Raw genomic sequence first — 15,243 nt, 5'->3', positions numbered from 1 at the left:
GTCCACACACCCAAAATATATTTTATTGAGACTGGAGCAATTTACAATAAAGTACTCACGACAGCACATAGGAAAGACTCAAGTTTTACAAATTTCACCTTCACAAATGCAAATCACTTTTTGCTCTGAGTTGCACAGGGAACAATGGGAAGGGGGCAGACAAGGTCCTGACAGGAGACCCAAGCCTAATGGTCATCGGTGGTCCACCCCCAGAGCAGGGCCTTCTCTGTGACTCAGCAGTGTTTCTAGACGTCCTCAGAGAGGAGCACAGTGAAACTTTCTGCATAACTCTAGAGCAGGACCAACTTTCTGTAGCCCCGCTGCCTGTTCTCTTTCTGGTTCACAGAATTTCTATGGCAACATTAAGACGAAACCGTTAGCTACTTCTTGACACCACAGAGACAACAGGCACAGACATGGGAGCCATTTGGCCTGAAAAATCCACCCGGGCATCTTCATGGGCTTAGAAAGCTCTCTGCCCCCACAAAAGTCACTTTTTTACCCACCGTTCAGAATATGATTTTTTTGCATTTTGCATCTTGAAAATTTTCAAACATCCTCATAAATGGAGAGAATAGTATAATGAAGCCCCACGGTTCATTATAAGGAAGAAGATGATATGACCAAGTTCAGTTTTAGTTAACAGCCAAGAGATGGAAGTGAACCTTGTCCCAGCCCCTTCTCCCCACACCTCGATTTTCCTCTCAGCTCCGCATCTGTGCTTTTCTTACAGGATCGATCTGGTGTTAGAAAGAAACCGAAAACCAGTGCGAGGGTGAAAATTGTTTAGGGCTGGTGAATTAAGCTCCATTCTGCCTGACGAGTCTCTCTTCTGGGTGACACAGTGAGTCACATGGAAGGTGATGAAAACACTCAGTCTCTGGAATGAGATTTCTCTGGCAAGTGGAGTACTTAAGGACTATCACAATGCCATAGGTTTCTGTAAATGACACGTGAGCTGCCAGAGTTGATGATGATGTTGACAGAGTCATCTTTAGGGAAGTGGTGTGAAGAAGCCTTATTATTCAGACAACACAGAGGACCAGCCTGTCTAGACAGCTTGGGAGGGTGAGGTGTCCAAGGATAATTATTTCCAGCATGTTGGAAAGTCTGCTCCCTCATCTCCTGTGAAAGCAGGGCAATGTTTCATCACCTCTTGTTCTGTATGATTGCAGAAGAAAAGGATTTACACCTCCTGGATGAGTTTTGTTCCCTGGCTCATCACAATGGCTGCCATCTGAGGAGTCGTACTTCAGCCATGCCCTTCCCAGCACTGGTTACAAGATGAAGGCAGTCTGTCTGCTCTGTGACTGTCTTCTCCTTGGGTTCCTCTCCCAACTCTTCCAACTATTCCTGGGAGAGGGGCTCAGAAGTCCTCTGCTCTGCCCCTGTTTCTTGCTTATCTTATGAAAAAGCATAATTCAGAATGAAACGAAAAGCACACACACATGTGCACACACAAAAACATGCATGTGCACACACACACACACAAAGGAAAAAGTCGCAAATAACCCCACAGCACGTTAACAGAACTTATCACAGGTTGGAGAAATAAAGTAGTGATTTTTATTTTCCTCTTTGTGCTTTTCTGAATTTTCCAAAGTTTTAATAATCTTTTTTGTTGTTGTTTTAAGGAAACCTGGGAATTCCTCTCTGTTTTAAAGAACCCAAATTGGTCCTTTCTTGTCATGTATCAGGCCAGGCCACCACAGGATTGTGATTTGTCCTGGTCCAACAATTTCAGAAAGCCAGGCAGGAAAACATCCGTGCCAGCTCTGGTTTGCTAACCTTTCACTGGCCACTGAACCTTTTTCAAGCAGAGCTCTGTGCATCTGGCTCAGCCACGCCCAAAGTATAACTCAGGTGTCCTTCATGGATGCTCATTGGCAGGGAGGGTTGGGAGGCAGCTGCCTGACAGTTGGAGGCAGTTGACTGACTCAGCCTCCAGCTGGGCTGAAGCTGTTGTGGGTTCTCTGGCTCAGAGATCCAGGATGATATGCCTTGTGGCGCTTCTTAGACAGGAATTCACAAACATGTGTCTAGCTGGTAGTTGCCTTTTAATTTTCATATCAATGGGGCTAGGAGACTGAGCAGAGTTTCCTAGGAACTCAAGAGGCCTATGGCTTCTGCAGAAACTTGTTTCCAGCACTGCGAAGGTCAAATTTGAGAGACAGGCTCTTTTCCAGGCTCTGTCCTTAGGCTCTTTCCTAACCTCAGCTGGAGACAGAGCCCTCCTCCTGCCTCTTCCCACTCTCCTCTAACTCATTGCCATGATGGGTTCCATGGACGACAGGTCTGTCTTCCCAGACTGGAGTTGGGAGGAGGGTAGGAGGTTGTTGGCTAGCAGAGCCCTCCGGCTCTTGCTCTTCTCTGTCCAAGCCACCCTGAAGGAAGGGACTGGGGAAGGTGGCCGTTCTTCCTGAGGCTTGGGTGGCCTTTGGCACATGCTCAGTAATGCCTTCAGCTCGATCCTGAAGTTTTCATTGAGCCAGCAGTAGATGAAGGGGTTATAGCAGGTGCTGCTCATGGCAAACCAGTGGAAGGCGAAGTAGAGGGCATTGTTGGTGCGGATGACCTTGCTGGATAGGAGGAGCACGTAGCAGTTGAGGGGGAACCAGCAGAGGGCAAAGAGGACCACCACCAGCATCAGCATCTTGATGGTCTTCTTCTTCTTGCGCCGCAGGGCCAGGTACTGCTCCGTGGTCACGTCGCCGATTGTGTTGCACAACCACAGCTTCTTGGCCACACGGGCGTAGGCCACAGAGATGATGAGGAGGGGTAGGATGTAAAGCAGGATGAAGGTGGCCAAGTCCAGGTACTTCCAGAAGAGGTCGGCCGGCTCAGGGAAATCTGGCAGGCATAGGGAGCGGACAATGTCTTCACTGGGGGAGGGGAAAAAGAGAGATAGAAAGGCGGAGAGAGAGAGAGAGACAGAAGGAGGGTGTGCAGTTAGTGTGGAAAGGCCTCATCCCAAGAAGCACTGGCCTCTTTCTCCACTGAGCTCCTGGTACATCTGTCTGTTATAGCACTTGATACTGCGGCCTAATTATCTGATTATATTTCTGGCTCCCCCACTAGGCTGGGAGTTCCATAAAGTTCCATAAAAGATAAGGAATACACCTAGATTTCTCAGTGTCCACTTAACTTTGTATTATTCCTAGCCCATGATAGAGACCCAATAAATATTTGTTCAATGAATGAATGAAACACCGGCGTTCCTAGTCTTAGAATTAACTTATCTTGGGAGCACAGTATATTCAGGAAATCTTGAAATTCCCCTTTATACTACCTGCTCCCATTCTGGAGGGGAATCAAGGAACGGGGCAAAGAAATGATGGGTCTTGAGAATGTAGGTGGCCATGCCTGAACTAACATACCTTCAGCCACTCATAAAACAAGTATTGATTTTCTTTGGAATGTATCCAGTCCTCTTTGAGCTTTTTAGGGATACCCTTGTGTGTTAGAAAACCTGGAGCTGGTGTGTTAAGAATACACAGATCATGACCTGCTGAATGAGGAGGCACAGTCCACCCACACCGGGTGGGCAGGCAGTTCCCTCAGCATCAGAACTCCCTCTTTGGGGAAGTGAAAACCCCGGGGCCATTTTGATTGAAGACACAGTTTCAATACAGTCACACAAAGGAAGTAAAGTCACAAGATTTATTACTTACAGATCCCAGAACAGGGGTGCAGTGAGCCAGGGGAAGGGCAGTCCTCCGTCCTAGGTCATGAGCAAACAGGAGACAGAACGCAGAGTAGCGAGCATTTCTTACTTATAGGGTGGTTGGGGTGTGGGTCACTAATCTTTCATGGGCTCGACTCTGAGTGGTCATTTTAAAAGATGCCCGAGGAAAAGCAAGGTGACACGTGTGGCAGGAATCCTAAGCTCAGGTCCTTACTCTGGGCGTGAGCAGGGTTATCATGCTGTCAAATGCCTAGGCAGCAACTCAAATGGCTATTTTGTCATTACACCATGTGGCTTCTGGCTCTTGTTATGTGTGCTGGTGGCCATCACTAGTGAAAGAAAGAGAGAACTCTCTTTGCTTTTGTTAGCAGGAAAAAAATAGCCCTCCATGTGTGAAGGCAGATGGGGAACCTGAATGCTGGGGGGTTTGGGTATGTGACTCATTCCAATGTCCTAGAACTCGGGGAGGGAGCCTTTATAAATGAGCTGACGTCGGCCTTCAGAGCTTGTTCTCTGGACCCTGCTGACGCCATAGGAGTGTGTGTAAGCAGATGTTTCAGATGGGGCAGTGCACGGCTACTGTGGGACACGTGAGCAGTGCCCTCCCCTAGGTCCCCTCAGACCCCCTTTACTTGTCTGGAGCAACAGTCCCCCAAATCTTGCCTCTGTACAAGAAACAGCTGGCACTTGTGGTCTTCTGGGTGCCTAGGACTACCCTCGGGCTGTGGAAGACACTTCCCACAGATCCACCAAGAGCCAGAAGTGGCCCGGAATCCCCATTTTCCCCAGGGAGGCCTGGAATATGAAAGCCCAGCTCCTTTGCCCTAGGTGGGTAAACTGCGTTACCAGTTTGCTCCAGAGCCCCTGTGGAGCAGGCTGCGGCTTCCCGGAAACCTCCCTGCCTTAGTCTCCCTCTATTTGCTGTCCTGCTCCCCACTCCCTTACCCAGTTCTCCCGGGAGCACTTCCTCAATAAATCACCACGGGAGTCCTTCCTTTATCTCAGGTCTGCTTCTAACGAACCTCATCTAGAGCAACTACAAACTGATGAAAATCACTCTAAACTCAGTCACTCCTTCAGTAAATATGTATCGAGGGCTTGGTACGTGGAGACAGTAAGTTGGGTGCTAGGGACATCAAGCTAGCCAATCAAGTCGGAAACAGGCCAGCGCTCCCCAACCTTCCAGTCTAGCGGGGGAGAGCGCCTTTAATGAACCAGTAGCACATACAAGTGTTTTAAAGAACTGAGTGCTTCAAAAGAAATTCTCATTCTGAGAGCATATGACAAAGAAACCTGAGTGGGAAGGAGAGCATCCTGCCGCAGACACATAGATATGTACGTTTTGTTTGTAGGTTGTGTGAGAGAATTGAAACCTTGCCATTTTAAACAAGGCCTGGGTGATTTCCAGCCTCAGTCTGAGTGAGACAGACAGAAGCTGTCTTGTCAGCTTGGTGACAGAAGCTGATCGCTATTGCCTTGACCTTGCAGACAAACGGGACAGAGAATAAGGAGGGAGAAAAAGTTGTTGAGAAGAAAAGACAAGAAAAAGCAGGAGAAATGCAGAGGATAGGCACAGGCCTGGAAGCAACAGGTTAGGAGAGAGGCAAAGAGAACAGTGTGGTGTGGCAGGTACTGTCACTCTCAGATCCCAGAGGGGCTGAGATTTCCCTCTGTCAAGTTCCTCCCAGTCCCCAGGCTGCTCCCTCCTAGTTAATCTCACCTGTACTTGAAGGTAAATAATTTCTGGCAGATGGCATGTGGGAGTGAAAAGGACGTAGCCATGGTCCAGATGACTGCGATGTAGATGACACCTTTTGTGATGGAGATGCGGGGTTTTAACGGATGCATAATGACCTGGAAAACAAGCCAACTGTGTGCATCACTGACTGAAGAAGTTTGAAACAAATGAGAAATCCAGACGTCGCAGCTTACTTGTCACAATTAAGCAGGTAGGTCATATTTATAAAGTCAGGCATCTTGTACACTCATTGAGCCCTGAGTTGCAGCAGGCAGGTGGGGTGTTCCAGCCGTGTCCCGCCCACAGCCCACATCCAGGGGTAGAAAGAGGGTGTCATCAGGACTCAGGGCTCCAGGCAGTTCAAATGCCTCTTGGCAGGTCATTCATGGCAGAACCAGGGTGCAGTGAGAGGACGGCAGTGGGGCGGGTGTGTTCTGCTTGCACGGCCTCCATAGCAAGGCTGGCAGAGGAACCAGCCATGGTCCGCCTCCACCTCAGGCAGGGATCTGATCTTGTCTCCCCATGATTCTAGACTCCTTAGGTTATGAAGGGCTCCGAGAGGGTCTGACAAACATGGAGAGGAGACTCTCACCACTTAGCATGGGAAGCTGCACTGACATTTATTTGGGAGTTCAAAACACTGTTTATGAAAGCCGTTTCTAAAATTGCAATGGGGCCCAGCTTTCCCACACTTGTAATAAAGCCAGTGTTATCGGCTTCAGGCTGAAAAGCATCTTGGAATTGCTACTGTATGTGCGTGCCAATCAAGTCTCCAAAAAGATTTAAATAAAGACTTGGAAATTTAACAGCATCCTCATTTTAAGACTAGAACCATTATTTCTTGAAAAAGGCATTTTGGGACAGGGAAGTCCACCGTCCGGGAGAGAGGTCATAAAGAGCTGCCCCTGACTCAGGATGCCATCCCAGGACACACTGGACATTCTGGCTGTGACCTGAGGACTTTTTTTCCTCCCAAATTTTTCTCCAATGTTTTCAAGGTTTTACAGGAACAAGTGACTAAATTTTAGAAGGTGCCCAGCACATCTCCATTCCGGACTTTGCCATCTTTGTCCCTAATACTCCTTCGTTGTTCAGGTTGCTGAAGGAAGTGGAAGCCTGGGTCAGAGGTCCCAAATACTCCGCTGGCTTTGGGACAGGGTCCTATGTTTGGGTATATGTCACAGCAATGCTGTGACATATGTAGGCAAGGCTTACCCCCTGTTCCTTAGACCCACCCTTGGCCCAAGGATCAAGTGTCAGCTAGCTGTGTTAAATGCAGGTAAGCATAGGCCAGTAAAAGGTAACCCCTCTTGTTGAATTAGGGGAGAAGGTTAAAAAGAGGCAAGAAATACCTGTATGCAAACTTTTCACACTTTGTAAGAAAGCATCTGTAATATAAATGCCAAAAGGATGGCATTTCAGGGATAAAGCAATCTCAAAGTTTGCTGAGTCCAATTCTCTATCAGATGCACAACTCTCCTCTAGAACATCCCTATCAAGCGATCATCCAGACCTTGCTTAAATATGGCTTGTGACGTGTAACACATTACCTCCCCAGGGTGCTTGGTCCACCTTCGGACAGTCTGTTAGGAAATCCTTCTTCCTATTGAGCTGCATCTTCGAATCTGCATCTTTGAAGCCCCCTATCCCTGGTCCTTGTTGCACCTCTTGGAGCTACTCAGAATAAACTCTCTCTCTCTCTTTGTCCTGGTGGTCCTTATGACATTGGCCCTGTGGGTGCCCTTGAGTCTCCTCGCAGCAGGGTGGTCTAGTGATCAGAGCATGGGCTTGGAGCCAGACAGACTTCAGCCCTAATCCTAGCTTCATCATTCACCAAGTGTGTGAACTTGGGAAAGCTATGTAGGCAGCTTCCTGAGTTTCCATTCCTTGACTCAGCATAGACCTGAGTATGCGACATGGATTCACTGAGTTAGCATGTGCGAGGCAACTACCCTGCAGCCATCCTCCTCCAGGAGAGGCGCCCACAGGTCCTCTTCAGTTTCCTTCACCATACCCACTCATGAGTCCGATGGGGCACGGACAGTGATTGGGGCCTTCCTGACCCACCCCCATGCCTGCTCCTGCCACCTGGACCTGCCAGCCGCTTCACCCAGTACTAGCTTGTTTTCCTCCGCAAGAGCCGGGCCAGGGAATGTCCATCTCCCAGTCAGGAGCCTCGTCTCTGACCTAAAATTACTTGCCACTTCCCTTTCATCTGTGATTTTTCCGGGTTTGCTTTCCTACCCCTAAAACAAGCAAAATGCTGGCAGTGAGTCTTAATCAGAACAACAAACTGGTAAGAATTGTTTGCAGCATCTAGCACAAAGGGTTTAACATGCCTAATCTAATCGGTCAATAAGAAGACAAATATCCTCATTGGAAAATGGGCTAAAACATTGTCCTGAGAGCTCCCGCAGCCCCGTGGAAAGCAAAGCCAGAGAGGAAAGGACAGGAAGTTGGGGGTAGGTGGCCTCACCTGGTGGCGGTCCACGGCAATGGCCGTCAGCGTCAGCGCGGAGACGTGCAGGGAGCAGTACTGGGCGAAGCGGCTGACGTGACACATGCCTTTCCCGAACACCCACGTGCTGTTCACAAAGCGGACCTAGAGACAAGCCCACAGAGGTCAGGAGACAGGCGGGCCTTGACCCTCACACTCACCCACTGTGGTCTCTGAGGAGCATCCCTCAGGAGGCTTCTTCCAGCTCCTCCCTTCTTCCACTCTACACTGCTGAATTGTGATCACACATGACTTTCTCCAGCACAACTCATTCTTCATCATTCAATTCAACAAATCCAAATCATGGTGCTGGGGCCAGGCTCCGTTAGTGCCAGGAGAGTGTGGGAAGGGTATGGGCTTTAGAGTTGAACTTCCCAGCTCTAAAGTCTCTAGCTGTGTGACCTTAGACAAAGTATGTAACCTCTCTGAACCTCAGTTTCCTCATTTGAAAAAAAAAGGCTTAAAAATCTCTTCCTTATAGGTTTATTGGAAGGATTAAGTTTTTTAAAAGTCTATAAAGGGTGGAACACAAAGTCTGGTGGATTGCTAGAAAGGTATTATTCAAAATAAATAGTAGCTATTTTTATGGTAATAATAAAATTTATTCTTGTCCCATATGAGTTCAGACTAATGGGCGAGACACATCTGAAAAGTCTCAACATAGCATATGGGCTGTGCTCTTGATTGCTGGCTGAGCAGGCCTTGCAACACATCATCTGGGAAGGAGACACAGGGGCCTGGAAAGGTGTGGGCAGGGGCAGGAAGGGGCAGGGTGGGGAGAGAAGACAAGCTCCTGGGACAGTGCGGGGCTCTAGGAGCAGTCCTACGCCTCATCCCACATCATCCATGGCTATTTGCTCACTCACTCAGTACTTGAGCAGCTCCTGTGAGTGATGTCCCATGTCCGAGAGAGATTGAGCATCAACTCTGATCAAGGAGCTTCCAGGCTGGGCAGAAGCTACCTTGGGTGCAAGACAGAAAGTATTCAGTGCCCTACAGAAGGCCCAGACAAAGGGCACTGGGGCCACTGCGGGGGGTGGGTGTGAGCTGAGGCAGAGAGAGAGATGATAGAGAAAAAAACAGAGCAGATAACCCTGCAGAAAGGCTATCATATAGTGGTTCACAGGTGAGTATTTGCCACTTACTGCTGTCACCTTGGGCAAGGCACTTAGCTTCTATGAGCCTCACTTCCCTCATCTGTAAAATGGGGCCAACTCTGTTCACAGGGTTGTTATGGAAATCAAACGAAAGATAACATATGTACAGTACACAGTAGGTACAACTGTGCCTAGTATCTAGCAAGTACTTAACACTACTAATGGCCATTATTATAACATATGAGACATTTGAGATGAGCTTTAAAGCATAGGTCAGATGTGTACACATGGAGATAAGAACAAAATGGTTGGCACTGGGTCAGAAATCTCAGGACCTGTTTGGGTAATAAGGAGTGGAATGGTTTGGCTGGAGTGAGTGGAAGAGTCTTGAGGGACAAGTCTGGCCAAATCATGAAACTAGGACAGCAGACAATGGACTTTACCCTCCATGGGGTAGGCAGGTGGGAGCCATATGAGGCTCTCGAGCAGTCCAGTAACATTATAGGGTAATGTCTAGTACTTTACAGAGCTAGAAATCTTTAGCTATTCCTACTTCTCACCTCCCACATTCAATGAATTACCAGAGCCAACCAGTGCTAACTCCAAGTGGTTTTCAAATCCATTTCCTCTTCTTCAGTCCCGAGGCCGTGGCTCTAGTGGAGTCTCCCATCATCCCACACCTGGACTATTAGAGCCTCCTAAGAGCTTTCCTCGTCCTCCAGTCTCTCATCCACTTGTAATTCAGCCTTCACATGGATAACAGTACTTTTCTTAACCCCAAATCACTTTATTGCCACCTTTCTGCTTAGAATCATCACGGCCCTCAGGACAGAGCCAGGTGCCTTAGGAGTGTCCAGGTCCGTTCACGACCTGGCCCCAGCCTTCCTTTCTGGTCCACCTCAGCTCCCTCCTCCCCGGCCCGCTCCCTCACTGTGCTTCCTGCCTCTGTGGCTCCAGCTACAATGAGCCACCCAACATTCCCTCAACACACCGTGAATTTTGTTGCCCTGCCTTTGTTCCCCCGGGTCCTTGTGTCCGCATCGAGTTTTCATCTGGACCTGGGAAATTCCTCCTCATCCAGGCACCTTTGAAATGTCACATTCTTTGTACAGACTCTTTGGACCCTCTTGTAGGACTCTGGCGGGTCAGAAGGAATGACTCCTCCTGCAGGCTCCACCACACTCTGTGTCTGTCTCTGCCATGGAAATAGTCAGCAACTGTTCGCTTGCCTCTCAGTGACCAGAGCTGGACTTCAGGCTGATTGTTGTGTGCAAAGTAGACAGGAAGGGAGACCAGGGAGGAAGGATACTGTCACCAGCCAGCCCGAAGGCAGGACTCTTTACCCAGTGGGGAAGCACGGCTGAGGGCTTTGAAGACACTCTCCTCCCCCAAACCTTTCACTCTCCCTGGTTGCCAGCACCTTGTAAGCTCTGACGGGAGTTGGGATTGGAGCAGTTACATGGGTCAGCTTCAAGGCCAAGCTGCTGTGGATCACCTTGGAAAGGGTGCTGGCTTCTCAGGACCTTGACATCCCCTCTCTCATAGGAGATCCTCTGGGGCAAGAGTTATCAGCTCTCACTGCAGCCTGACCCGGGGTCCACAGCCTCTCTCTCCACAGCCCTGTGTCTACTGCAGATCTAAGTGTGCATCCTGCTCTGTGCAGCAGCACAAGGGCCATGCCCTGAGGCCCTCCAGTTCCCATCCTGGGCAGTCCAGCCCGACCCCAGTATTGCAGTTTGTCAGGTCAGAAACCAAGAGGGGAGCCAAGGAGAGCCAGAGATGCACTCTCCGTGCTTCAAGGCAGCAGGAGGCAGTTATGGGTGGGGCATTTGGAAGTCCCTGGTTCCTTGGCTAGTGCCCAGAGGATCCTGAGTGGCCAAGAATCGGGTAAACGTAGGCTAGAAAGAGAGCAGGCAACGTCCATGGTTTGCAGTAGTGGAAGCTTAGCATGGTTCAAGAGTGCCCCCCTGTCCTCAGTTGGATGGCTTAGTGGACAGACCTCTGGACTTGAGTCAGGGGAAACAATTCTCATCCTGGCTCTGCCAATTACTAGCTGAGTGACCCTGGACGAGGGATTGAACCTCTCTGTGCCTTAGTTTCCTTATCTGCAAAATGTGAGTAATGTCCTCATATGTGAGGACAAGAGAGAGAATGTAGTTTTAAAATGTAAGATTTGGAACGATGTTCACACAGGTGGATGGGAGTTCACCGTCTTCTTTTTTGCTTCTCTGTTCTTTCTGGTTGAGTGTGTGTGTGCATGAAAGAGAGACAGAGAAAGAGATAGACACAGAGGGAAATGGACAGATGCTGCTTTAGTAATAACTGAAATAACAATAAGGCTATTCCATACATTGCAAAAATGTGATTTATGCTACAGAAACATAAGGCATAATTGTCATTACGATTGCTCAGTCATAACCCTCACAGTCCCAAATCATCTGAGTACCACACTCCCAAGTCACAGAGCGACAGAAATGACTCCACTAATGCCGAGTGGCCAGGGCTTGGGGAGGAGGCTCACCACCACCGTATGCAAAAGCCCCCGGGCTGCCCCTGGGCCCAAGCCCCCCTCACCCTCCTCTCTTTGCCAGCACAGCCTTCCAACACAGCCTCATTGTCAAAACACAGAAGCAAAACACAATTTGAATAAGTGGTCCAGGAAAATGCACTTAAGTTTCCATTAACAATTAGCAATTGCTTGGTTTTTCAGCTGTGGCGCAAAGCTGCCTCCCATGGCAGAGGGGGGTGGCATTTAATGAGCTGTGGGGGGGGGGGGTGTCACCTAACAATCTCTGCTGACATTTCAAGGGGCTTCAATGTACTGCTTGATTATCAAACAGGCCCATGCTCAGTGACATTAAACAGGAAATGGTCACTCGTTCACAGCTGGCTGCAGACACACAATCACTGACCCCAATGCCACCAGCTGCAGAAGCTCTAGCTTAGAAGGTGATGAGAGAGAGAGAACAGAAAAACAAACCACAGAGAGATGTACCAGCAGAAAGAGTCAGAGGGAAAGGTGAGGTTAGAGACAGAGACAGGGAAAGACAGGGTCACAGAGAGGAAAACAGATGAACACACAGAAAGAGTGGCAGAGGAGAGAGAGAGAGAAAGACTTCTGAGAGAGACAAACAGAGAGACAGAGACAGAGAGATAGAAAGACAAACAGAATGATAGAGAGAGACTGACAAAATCTGAGACAGAAAAACAGAGAGAGTTGAGAGATGAGAATTTAGAGCTAAGAGAGCAAGAGAGAAAAAAGACTAAGAAAGATGAAGGCAGGAAGACAGGCAGAAGAGGGAGACAGAGAAATAAGGAGGAAGAGAAATCCAGGTGGAGAGAGAGACGACAGAGAATTGAGAGAGAGAAAAAACTGAGAACGAGACTGAGAAGGGCAGGGGGGCGCCAGCCCAGCCCTCCGGCCTTACCAAAGTGAAGGGGGTGTTGAGGAGAGTGATCATGATGTCGGCCACGGCCAGGTTGACGATGAAGAGGCTAGTGGCCGAGTGCATTCGCTGGTTCTTGAAGATGACATGACAGACCAAGACATTGCCAAAGAGCGAGAAGACGATGATGAAGGAGTAAGCCACGATGAGCAGGGCTTTCACAGTGGGGTTCTGGGACTCGGCGCCGTAGCGCCTCCGGCCCACAAAGTTCTGCCAGTCAGAGAAGGTGTAGTTGTTCCAAGAGAAGAAGTGCGAGGCGTTGGGCACGGCCAGGGCCGCCTCCAGGCCCTCCTCGTCCATCAGGCCCTCGGGGCGCTCGGTTGCTCGCACCAATGGGAGGAGGAAGAGCAGCACGAAGTGAAGGACCATTTTGCAGAGCCGCTGCGCCCGGGACAGTGCAGTCTGGACGTCCCTGCCAGGCCGCGTGCAGTCGGGCGCGCGGAGAGGAGCGCGCGGGGCTGGCCGGGGACGGACCCCGGGGCCTCCAGCGCCCGGCGGCGCCCGCTCGCCGCTAGCCTCCAGCCCTCGATCGGCGCGCTCCGGGCTGGTTTCCGCACTTTTATGTCTCTGCTCCCACCGGGCTGCGAGCGACCGCCCCTGCCTATTGGGCAGCGCAGCATCTCTGGAGGCGACGGTGACGCGCTCCCGCTCTGCGAGCTTCACGGCTGCTCCCCCACCCCCAACCCGCTCCTACTCCAGAAATACAACTCCGGGGGGCGGCCAGGACTGTTTCTCTAAAGCACACTCGTTCACTTTGTTTCTGCTTAAACCTCGTTATTGTAAAGGGAGCAGGCAGGCAGGTGGAAGGCGCCCACGGGGTGAGTTGGGATGTCTGGGGGCATACTGCAAAGACGGTCCAGCTGCTGCAGGCGGCTCCCTATTCAGCGACAGGGATAAATTCCACTTGTTTCCGCCTGAGCTTCAGCCCTGCCACCGTTTTAATACTGAGGAGGATCACTGAGTCCTGACGGTTCCGGGAACAAGGTGAACAATGAAATAGATGCTACGGTTTCTCCAAGCCCCTTGAGTGACCAGACTTCAGACGGGCTGAGGGCTTCCTAGGTTGTTTCCTTCCATCGCTGAAGAATGCAGGGTGCTTTGCTTTTCAAGGAAACTCTTCAAAGCAGGAAACTCTTCTGACAGGATCAAAGAATCAAAGGGGCTAAGTAGCCATGTGCCCACTTCTTGGGTAACTGAGTTTTCGGCCATGGAAGTTTTTGAAGCTACAGTAAGGAATGTTACCCCTGTTGTTTTTTTCTTACTTGCCTCCTTTTCCAGGAAATCTTGATATCTAGCTCACCCAAAACTCCCACTGTCAAGTCTCTCCCCCAGTCACCCCTGTCTGGCCACCCACTGACCTGATCCTGTGTAATCAGGGTCAAATCCCAACTTTGTCACTTCCTAGCTGTGAAATCCTGGGCAAGTTGCTTATGTTTTCTGGCGTTGGTGAAAAGCTTTCCTTTTCCTCTATGTGGGGTTTCCAGGGACCCCTGTATGGATCTCCCACTACATCGCTCTCTGATGGTAGAGATGCAATAATTGGCTCGTTCCCTGTAACTGCCCTCTCACCTGGTTCTACTGGCAAACTCTATGTAGACTCTTTCTATTGTCATCTCATCCTGCTCAGCAGTGCCCTTGGGCAGAGGTTCCATCAAATGACTCAAGCCCAAGTACCTTCTGAAGTGTCCACTTGGCCCAGGGGAGAGCCTGTCCCTTTGTTCCACCCAAAACCTGGACAACAGGCCCCTCCCACCAAAGTCCTCTTTTCTCCCTGGGCCATGAGAAAAAGCCCAGCCACTGCTCACTCGAACTTTTCCAGGAAAGCGAGACATCAGCTTCTAGACCTCCTTGATCTCCAGGGACACAGGTCAAGCTCTCCTATTAATAAGCAATTAGAAAATGGTTTGGTGTCACCATAGGAAAATACAAGGTGCACTTACTCAGGTGGGAGGGAGTTGGAGAAGTCTTCCCAGAGGAAGTGACACTTCAGCTCAGCCTTAAAGGACCAGCAAGAGACAGTGGGGTCATGGAGGAGGAGGCAGAGGGAAGAAGAGGGAGTATTCCATAAGGAAGGAATCATGGTACATGCAAAGCCATGGAGGTGAGCGTGAGTAGAGCACATTCCACAACCACAGAAATGGAAAGAGCTAGTGCGTGTTATGCAAGGGGATGAGTGGAGAGAGAGGGCTGGAGAGGTGGGCAGGGCCTGAACAAGAAGAGCTGCAGCAGTTTTGAAATCCTCAAAAGAATTTGAACGATTTCCTGCAGGCAACAGGAATCCACAGAGGGCTGTAAGTACTGACAGACAAGATCAGATTTGCATTTTAGAAAGAATACTCCAGCAACTGGAGAAGAGAGGGGCCGTGGCTTGAGGCAGGAAGTCGGAAGGTTGTTCTAGTGATCCAGGAGCAGAGGTGAGGACCTGAATCAAGGTGCTGGCAAGGGGAGGAGCAAGTTTGACTAAGATTAGAGGGAGGAATCCAGGATGATTGCCAAGTTTTCAGTTTGTCTGAAGTCAAATACAAAGAACACAAAAGATTCTTCTTTGACCTCAACTCCTCCTAGAGCTTTGAGCCTACCTTTCTCCATTATTTTATCAGCAAGTTCAAAAAGTCCACTGTTGTCTCTAGTTTTTCAAGTCTCATTCGCTCGTTAAGCCATTATGTCTGGGGGAAAGGATGGCAAGCATATGTCCTTCAATTCTGCTGACGGACCTGGCAGATCCCACAGAACTATGTGGTTGGAATGGAAGACTGTGCGACCGTTCCTAGGAGAAGGGA

General features: G+C 49.7%; 1 protein-coding gene across 1 annotated transcript; it reads right to left on the bottom strand.

Moving 5' to 3' along the window:
- Position 1: 1 nt before the first annotated feature.
- GPR83 (G protein-coupled receptor 83) lies at positions 2 to 13,375 on the bottom strand. Its single transcript, XM_014835422.3, has 4 exons — positions 12,446 to 13,375; positions 7,900 to 8,025; positions 5,406 to 5,539; positions 2 to 2,882 (listed from the first exon to the last, which is right to left on the bottom strand). Exons 1-4 carry the CDS (start codon positions 12,830 to 12,832, stop codon positions 2,258 to 2,260), a joined length of 1,272 nt encoding a protein of 423 aa, XP_014690908.2. The 5' UTR covers positions 12,833 to 13,375; the 3' UTR covers positions 2 to 2,257.
- Between the last annotated feature and the right edge of the window lie 1,868 nt (positions 13,376 to 15,243).

Source organism: Equus asinus, chromosome 20, assembly GCF_041296235.1.
Source record: "Equus asinus isolate D_3611 breed Donkey chromosome 20, EquAss-T2T_v2, whole genome shotgun sequence".
Taxonomy (NCBI): Eukaryota; Metazoa; Chordata; class Mammalia; order Perissodactyla; family Equidae; genus Equus; species Equus asinus.
The sequence above is the reverse complement of the archived record's forward strand: the minus strand, read 5'-3'. Positions and strand labels throughout refer to the sequence as shown.

What these genes read in the sequence shown, in the direction of transcription:
- GPR83 (XM_014835422.3), bottom strand. Translation starts at nt 12,832, where the DNA reads ATGGTCCTTCACTTCGTGCTGCTCTTCCTCCTCCCATTGGTGCGAGCA. An exon ending in TTGCCGTGGACCGCCACCAG is followed by an intron (nt 5,540 to 7,899) that starts GTGAGGCCACCT and finishes CTTGTTTTCCAG; the next exon opens with GTCATTATGCATCCGTTAAA. An exon ending in TTATTTACCTTCAAGTACAG is followed by an intron (nt 2,883 to 5,405) that starts GTGAGATTAACT and finishes CCCCTCCCCCAG; the next exon opens with TGAAGACATTGTCCGCTCCC.